Below are 9,190 nucleotides of genomic sequence, written 5' to 3'. Positions count from 1 at the left end.
ATTGCCGTAAACCAATAAGTAAGTAATTAGCAATCTAAGCTAGAAAATCATATCATCTAACAACGCCTGGGTTGATGACAGAAGCCATTTCTCCGGAAGGAGACTTATTAACGAATGCCATGTGCGAGGCGGCAAACGTTCTTCAGATAACTATACGATAAAATGCTCTTTCATAGAAAAATATTTTCCCACTCACCTTATCTATGTACTCGTTGTATGAGTGTTTCGAGAAGGCACATAGGTACAGAGAACAAAATTGATGGATAATCATTGAACGAATGAATGTAATTGCGGCTACAATTCGATAGGCTCTTGCTTCTATCGCCGGCCAAATCGACCTCATTAGTTCGATTTTCTATATATTATTTGTTTCTCTACTTGTGAGGCAATCTGTGCTCTATACCTCTTTATATTTTTTTTGCAATTTTCTTCGATATTCTTACTCCTATTTCTCTTTCTTAATAAATTACACCGCGACTGGTTACTTGGTGTCGAATGCTGTCAACAAAGAAAATATTTCTCGTTAGTTATACATTCATTACAAAAACAATTAACAATTTCTGATAGGACTGTAGAGTATTTTAAATCACTCCGTTTTATACAACACGGTACTCTTTTCATCTGTGTCGTTACCTTTCTCCATGTCATGTGCTTTGAACTTTGTTAGTAATGTTCCCGCCTACGTTGCTATCCCACCGTTGTCGTCATTCAGAAGTCACGTAAATTATAACTGCCCTATTTCGCAATTGAGGTCGTTTAGATATGTGTCACATCGTGTGTATTGTCATCATGCCTGATGAACACAACAATGATAGTGCTCCAATATTAACGTGGGCAATGTGTTATTGATTCTCATCATTTTATACAAGCCCGGGTGACGCAATTCAATCCGTTGTCACGGAGAAGGTTCGCACGAAATGCTTGTTGATTGTGAACTATACAGCCAGCGGGTGTGTCAGATTGTATGTATATCTCGTGTTCTTCACGTGATTGGTTCATGACGGAACCTGAAAAGGTATTGAAACTACCAAGCATCATTAAATTGGGTACTCCCGTAGTATGTGAACCAAGATGGCGGACACCGGATCGTAGTATGTGTACCAGCTTGTACCAAATTATACTGTGAAATCTACACTAATATGCCGAAGGTACATTAACATTATCAATAGCTTATCATAATAGCTTGTCTTCAAACGTAAACATTCAGCTAGTGAGGTTGATAATTTAACGAAAATGTTTTTAGTTAACTGTAACAAGATTCATGAACTAATATTCGGCTAGAAGTTTGCATCGAAAATGATTTTTAAATACAGAAGATTTCTGTTCCGGTCGGCTCGAACAATAGTTTTTAATCACACAATCAACAAACGCAAGAAAAACGTGGTCTTGACGTTGGTTAATTACTTGACGTTTTGAAATGGGCTCATATTTTTTCCAAGGTACTTTACTATGTTTATTGATGTAAACCAGTGGTCGGCAATCTTTTTTAAGTGACGGACCGGTAAAGCCTGACCAAAATTTTGGCGGACCACCTTTGTGTTGACAATATATTCAAAAAAAGGTGATGCCATCTATTGCGAAATCTGCATTTGTTTGCTGGCCAATAATTGTTCCCAATTTGGAGACATGGTCGACAGTGATACACGTTACGTGTTTCTTACGTTCAGCCTTCTTTTTTGTAGTTGTCAATATTGAGAATTCGACCTCACATAAGAAAAAATGTAACAGCGCCCGCAAACGTCTGGGTATTCATAGAAAATTATAGACCAAAACACTGCCAAGGTATATTTCGCAAAGATGCTTTTCAACTCATTATCATTTGAAATTTGAATCAACTGCCCTATATAACACAATCTCGACGTCGACGAGACAATCGCATCGTTCGAAGAAGTTTCTAAGGCTTCATTTAAGAGTTTATTATGACAAAAGACACAAACTGGACAAATTTCTTTGATGTCACTTATGGCTATGAATCCATATTGAGAGAGAGAGAGAGTTTTATTTTCGTCAACCAAAAAAAAAAAACACTGAAACAATAGCAACAACAAAAATGTATAGTTTTTCGGTATAGACAATATACAAAGTATACAAAGTATTTTTACTTCGCAAATGATGTTCCCGGTATATCTATACACTCTAGGTTTCGTTAGATATTTTGGGGCGCAGTCATTCGAGAATTGCTTTATTGATGTTTGTTTAGCCATAACTATTGACGTGGTAATCGTTTGTAAAGTCAGTCTGCCCAGATGCATTGTTTTAGTCTGGTTTGTAAAGGTGCTATTAGGGCATTGCGTTTTTCCGTTTCTGGTTCGGCTGGAGTGACTTTCTATCACGTGTGCTGCATTTACAATTAATTTATGGCCGTCGTTTTTGTATTTTTGTATACACATTGCAAAATTGTGTGTGTTTTGGAGAGTTAGCGCTTACAAACTGGCTCATATGTTCATCCACATTAATTTATTTGAAACTATTTTTTGAAAACAGAAATAAAAATTGACAAATAACACGCAAAACACGTAAACGAGGCAATGTTTACAATCATGCTTGAATATTAGTCTTAACGTAAGAAGTGTCTGAGCGGCCGCACAAAATACAATTGTTACTACGTCATTGTTTACTTTTTGCTGATTGGTCATTGTTACGGCATTAAACAAGGAAATCGGCGCTCGGGGAAACATGCATTAATTGGTTGGCCGAAAATTCAATTCGTTTACATTGCGTATTGCGGTGCGCAAAAGTACACCCAATGTGAAGTGTATTCTTGCATAAATTCGTTCTTGTGAAAAAACATTCATTCATTTCCAAGACTTTATTCTAGCCAAACTTTGACCTCTCAGGATTACGAAAACGTCCAATTTTGAAAATCAATATTACTGAACTAAATTTTAAAAATTTTGAGCCATGCATATATGCATGTAATGTATCTTCAAACATCACCATGAAAACTTATGAAATTGATACCTCTAAATGCGATTACTAGCATATTCATTCATTTATAATAAGTTTATAAACCAAAGTGGCGCAAAAGAGATGATTTTTCTATATTTCTTACATTTGATAGCACCGACGTAAATTTCTTCTGTTTTTGTGTATCGTCGAATAATATCGACGTGTGCGGTGACAAACATACATCTATGTAACCAAGGCTTCTGTTATTTGCTCTACAGAACAACTTTTTAAAACGAAAGTAGATAAACCATCAGGCCGAGAAGATATCTTATTGATGCAAAATTTAGTCAGTCGATATGGATATATATATTGAAAAAAAGTTGTTCTTATGTTTATCGATTGCTTCAATCGAAATCTAAACTTCTACTGCTGTCAGGATTGGTGCTACCATTGGGCTTTCCCAAATAAGAAAAAACGATATTTTACGACTCGTTGCGTGTAACAATATATCGTAGCTCGTAAAAATTTTTTTCATTTTATGACGATTTTTTTTGAGGTTGATGATTTTTCAATTTCGCATGTATTTTGTATTATTTTGCATGTTGCAGCAATATAAGTTTTCTTTTCTAATATACACCGTTCGACTAAAAACTACAACGAAATTTACCACGTCTAACGCATATTTCATTATTTTCAAAATCGACTAGCAGATTGTTACTAGCCATACTACCTCCCAAATTAATTTTTCACAGTACAGGCGTGTTGCCAGTAATTTTCTACTTTGGATTTGAGGGCACTCCCTTAGTATGTGTACAAGGTTAGGGTTATGCCATACTTTTATTCCGATTACCCTTTTTTTAGATATACTAGGACTTTGGGGACTGTCTGTGTTAGCCAAGTGAATATACTCTCTGCCCACAGGCTTCCGTCTTTCTACATAACTTGATGTAAAGTAGGCGAACAAAATTAGTTACCTCCTCATTGGTACACATAATTCTGGAGCGCCGATTTGAGTTTACACCGACGTAAAAGTAAACATTTTTACATTTATGAAATCTCTGAGTGAGCGAGTTCATTCACCGTAATAACTAACTGGGTGGAATAAGTTTAGTTTTAGTCATTGACTAAAAAAAACTAAATTAATCAATAATAAGAGAAATTCTAGTCAGGTACAGCTTGAATTGTTGGACTTATCGTTGTGCGATTAACAAATCTGTCGGTAAAAACATTCATCAAATCAAGAATCTTTAATGATAAATATAACTGTTACGAAAAAATAAAAATTCGTTTTGACAGATCTTCTAATATATGACGGTTAATAAGTTTGAGGATGAAAGATATTTTACAGCTTCTCCAATCTCCCCCAGATCCATTTCCATCCTGATTAATTTAATATACCCAGGACATAAGTTGCACCATCAGCAAGCCCACTCTGACTTGCGATACGATTGGATTATATCTACCTCACAAGGCAGCGCATTATCACGCCCACATATTGTGCCATGCGTTGAGCGCATGCATGTTACAAAGGTATATAATATGATATATTGACAGGTGATTCTTAAATTAGATTATATAATACAAAGGCAAACAACTCATACATTTTTATTTTTCAGATCACTCGAAACGTATTGGCGAGGTTAAGCCGAATAAATATGATTAATAAAGAAAATAATAAAATTAATGCAATTCAACGAACATTCACATTTCAACGACACACGTGTTAAAAATACAAGAGACTCGGGTAGAAATACTGCGTTTGAAGCACTAGAGATTAATGCCGGTTTTGCTAATGAAAATATTGAGTGATTTAAATACATCAAAATATCTTATATTCTTGCATTATTTGGAAGGAACGGTGCTATAGATAGATAATTCCACTAACATGCTTTTGTTTGTGGGATTGAACTTGCGTTTGGACAAAAATTTCAAAAGTCATGTACGCAATAGTTGATTAATGCAAAAGTTTATAACGCAACCATGACCAATAGTACGAAAAATACTTTACCATCTTACTATGTGGTGATGTCTTAGTCATCTAATAGCGGACTTTGGTTTCTAATGTTGACTTTACTGATAAGGAATGTCGGATATGAGTGACTCTAACTCGTTTTCACCATCGTATATAATAAAGCTATGATGTTTCAGTTGCTCAAAAGTTTTCAAGAGACGAAAATAAAATATTTTTCCAAATTTTAGAATTTTACTCCGCAGTCTAAAGATTTTAAATTACGACTACATGCAGCATAAATTATCCTAATCCAGTGACTAAAGTACTCCACTCACAAATCAGAAACATACAACACAACTCACAAAATGACTTTAAAACAAAGACAGCTGTCCATGATTTGAACTCTTGGATACGCCCATTCCGGCGCGCCTCATAATTATCCACGTTACGAGGAAGGAGTGTCTGATGCGGGAAAAGAGAACTACCCAATAAACGTAACCCACAGTACTTTATTTGTTTCTGTAAATCAAACCAAAGTTCCAACAAGCCATGAATGATGCCATGCGTTCAGCACGAGACGAATGTACCAATATTTACTTACACGCAGATTCTTCCTTTCGATCGTTTACGCAAGTAATATAAGTATGCATAGAAATTTACATGAAAGAAAAACATTTAATGATTATAATATGTCCTGGGAAAGAATAAAAGGGCCATGCACCGGGTGCGATCTCCATTCCAGTATCGGTAACGGTTGATGCTAGATATTCAGAAAGGCGCCCTGTCAGTTTTTGATTTTACGGTCGCTCATTTTTCTGTTGTTTAAAATGGCAACCAATAAAATGATTGAAGCTGAGGAATTGAATGCTCAAAACAGTAACATTGATATGACGAATGAAGAGTTGAGAAAAAAATTAGAAGAGGATGCTTGGGCAATTGTTATTGATGACTGTGATGACGGTATGTTAAAAAGCATAATTCGTATTTTTTCTCCAAAAGCACTCAAAAAAATTTCAAACTCATTTTGAACTTTTTTGTAGATGACGTCGAAAAGTTTAGCGATATGTCAGGAAAGCACAAGATTCTCCATATTATGAAAATAATCGGGAAGATATTTGGAGTGTTAGCTACGTTATACATTTTTGTTTGCTCTTTGAGTCTCATGAGTTCGGCGTTTCAAATACTTGGTAGGTTTATACAATCGATCGATCAATTTAATGATAATAGGTTACAGCTTGGTTGATCACATTATTCAGTGCAATTTTTTCTCAGGTGGAAAAACTGGAGGCCAGCTTTTCAACAATGAATATCTGAGTAACCCGATAACTGGTCTCATCATTGGAATTTTGGTGACCGTATTAGTTCAAAGTTCTTCAACATCGACTTCCATCATTATAACTATGGTTGGGGCCGGAAGTAAGTTGCTTCATCAATCATATAACGTAGATTACTAAACTAATAGGAAAAAATTGAAGCCCCCTCAAAATCGTATTTGTATGGAAAAAAAACTTTTTTTTCTGCAGTTTTGAACGTTCACGAGGCAATTCCAATCATAATGGGATCAAACATAGGAACGTCGGTTACAAACACCATTGTTTCCTTGACACAATCGATGGATCGAGATCAATTTCGAAAGTGCGTAATAGAATTCAAATCCTTCGTTTATAAATAAATTTCGGCAAAATGAATATGCACTAAGAAAAAGCACAGAAAACTTCTTTTCTCTACCAATTTCAAATTTAAAAAAAAAAACTTTTCTATTTCCTTAATACAGGTCATTCGGTGGTGCAACTGTTCACGACATGTTCAATTTTCTGAGCGTAATAATACTTTTGCCTTTGGAAGTACTAACCGGCTATTTGGAAAAAACAACAGAAGCAATCGTTTCAAGCTCTAATTTAAACTCTGCTGGTGGTGAAGGACCTCCCGATATGTTAGATGTAAGTGATGCAATGTAATTTAGAGCGAGTTTGCACAATTACTCATCAGGGTTTTTATTATCATTTTAGTATTGACATTGACATTGCTTCGTAATCGAAGCGTTTTCTTCATATCGTTGCTTGGACAAATTACATAAAAATTCAATATATTTTTAGGTAATCACAGACCCACTAACCGAACACGTTATACAAGTCAACAAGACTATCATCGGCTTGATCGCGTTAGAAGTTCCATTGGAAGCAGACGCTTCAATGATAAAGGTAATATAATAAATCATTTGTGAAACAATGGGATGAATAATCTGTTTATTACTTAAAAAATATATCTCCGTATTCCTTCACTTTCAGGTGTGGTGTGAACAACATGACGCGACTATTAACGTAACGTACTCAGGAAACAGCACCCAATGTAATTTTACTGCGACAGATTGCAACGTGGAAGAAACAGTACTAGTTGGAGTAGAAAAATGTGAGCACAACAATTTATTAACAAGTACATTTATTTTTTCGAACACGCCACAGGTAAAATATCACAACAATTTATAACATATATACTTTTGTAAGACATGACATGTCTTTTTAATAATGCTGTTTTTAATGCTGAACCTAGATTTTGAATATACCGGTAAGTACAGACTCACGGTATAAAAATAACAACAGTGGATATTTATACTTTCTTAGGCAACGTACACGACTTCATTTTCGCCAATACTGGGATGACTGATCCAGCTGTCGGGGGAATTATTCTGATTTTATCTTTATTTGTTCTCTGCGCATGCCTCGTCATGATGGTGAAATTATTGAGTTCTATGCTAAAAGGAAGTGTCGCGCGTGTGATAAAGAAAGTTCTCAATACAAATTTCCCGTACCCATTCGGATGGATATCTGGTAGGTGCTTAGTTCTTTATTGCACAAATTGCTTTTAATGGGTATGATATACATAAATACTTAGCCTAATTTATACTTGTTTATATATAATTAGAATGAAAATATTTACCAAGTTTTTTTTTCAACTTTTCAGGCTATCTTGCTATCCTCTCTGGAGCTATTCTTACTTTCGTGGTGCAGAGCAGTACTGTTTTCACCTCAACAATGACTCCGTTAGTTGGACTTGGCGTCATCAGCCTTAAGCGTATGTACCCGTTGACACTTGGTGCAAACATTGGCACCACAGCAACTGGAATCCTTGCCGCATTTGCCACAGAAAGCGACGCTGGAATGATTTACGCATTACAACTTTCTCTTTGTCATTTCTTTTTTAATATATCCGGGATTTTAATATGGTATCCAATTCCGATAATGCGAAGAGTCCCTCTGCGAGCAGCCAGATTCATGGGAAACACGACTGCCGAGTATAAATGGTTCGCAGTGCTCTATCTTATCTTTGCCTTTTTTCTTATTCCAGGAGTAATTCTAGGCCTTTCCTTCGCAGGGATTTGGATCATGGGGGGGTTTCTTATATTGGTGGCAGTTATTGTAATATGTGTTATTATTCTCAATGTGTTGCAATCACGTAAGCCAGAATGGCTTCCGGAGTCAATGCAGACGTGGGAGTTCCTCCCAGCGCCCTTGCGATCATTGCAACCATACGACAAAGTGTTTTCTAAATTTTTGCTTTGTTGCAAATGTTGCAACGAAGAAGAAGCAGAAGAACAAGATCCACCTTCATATGATAGTTCCATGGAAAACATCTCTGTTATAGATGTGGACTATGAAAAATCAATTATCAATTCGAGTGGTGCTACTCCGATACTTTCAGAAAAGCAAGGCTTTTCGGATCATTTATATATTCTTGAAAACTTAGGGAACGAAAACCCAGCATACAACTCTGATGACACCACCACACAGTTATAAACAAAATTAATTTGACGTTTCTACATGTTTTATTTTATGTATAGTGTATTATGCAATAATATATTTTTTATTAAATTACAATTTTCTTTGAGCTTTCTCCACTTTTTTAATAAAAAAATCCAAACACTAAAATCATTTTTGTTTTCTCTTTTATACAATGCGAGTTAAGTCATTAGCGGTCGTTGCACTGAGGGTCAGAGTGGGAAAGCAGTTTATATACTGATCTGCTACCTTATTAATGCAGGTAAGCTTGTGAATCAGAAACATGCGTGCTTTTGCTAAGTGCCTTAGCTATAATTTTGTGTAAGTTCCTAAGTTACGCTGATTTCCCAGCGACGGTTCAATGTGAAAAATTCATTATCTAGATTTCTTTACCAAGGATATGTGTACAACTAAGATTGAAAACGAATTTGAATATGTAAATGTGCTCCACAAAAATATAAAAGGATTTTATGCATCATTGCTTATATTTAATTGAATCAACAACAAATTTGGCACCAAATATTTCGTACCAGTGATGTTTTGCAAAATGCAGTGAGAAATGTACTGAAGTCCA

The 9,190-nt window shown here is 35.5% G+C and overlaps 1 protein-coding gene across 1 annotated transcript; it reads left to right on the top strand.

Moving 5' to 3' along the window:
* Positions 1-5,564: 5,564 nt before the first annotated feature.
* LOC120331263 (sodium-dependent phosphate transport protein 2B-like) lies at positions 5,565-8,760 on the top strand. The gene is made up of 9 exons (XM_039398334.2): positions 5,565-5,800; positions 5,881-6,027; positions 6,113-6,256; positions 6,364-6,475; positions 6,615-6,780; positions 6,937-7,041; positions 7,129-7,249; positions 7,462-7,668; positions 7,802-8,760. The coding sequence occupies exons 1-9, from the start codon at positions 5,668-5,670 to the stop codon at positions 8,632-8,634; spliced, it is 1,968 nt and encodes a 655-aa protein (XP_039254268.1). The 5' UTR covers positions 5,565-5,667; the 3' UTR covers positions 8,635-8,760.
* Positions 8,761-9,190: the final 430 nt, after the last annotated feature.

The sequence above is a fragment of the Styela clava genome, chromosome 6 (assembly GCF_964204865.1).
Source record: "Styela clava chromosome 6, kaStyClav1.hap1.2, whole genome shotgun sequence".
Lineage (NCBI taxonomy): Eukaryota > Metazoa > Chordata > Ascidiacea > Stolidobranchia > Styelidae > Styela > Styela clava.
The sequence above is the reverse complement of the archived record's forward strand: the minus strand, read 5'-3'. Positions and strand labels throughout refer to the sequence as shown.

What these genes read in the sequence shown, in the direction of transcription:
- LOC120331263 (XM_039398334.2), top strand. Translation starts at nt 5,668, where the DNA reads ATGGCAACCAATAAAATGATTGAAGCTGAGGAATTGAATGCTCAAAAC. An exon ending in TTCGGCGTTTCAAATACTTG is followed by an intron (nt 6,028 to 6,112) that starts GTAGGTTTATAC and finishes ATTTTTTCTCAG; the next exon opens with GTGGAAAAACTGGAGGCCAG. An exon ending in ACTAGTTGGAGTAGAAAAAT is followed by an intron (nt 7,250 to 7,461) that starts GTGAGCACAACA and finishes ATACTTTCTTAG; the next exon opens with GCAACGTACACGACTTCATT.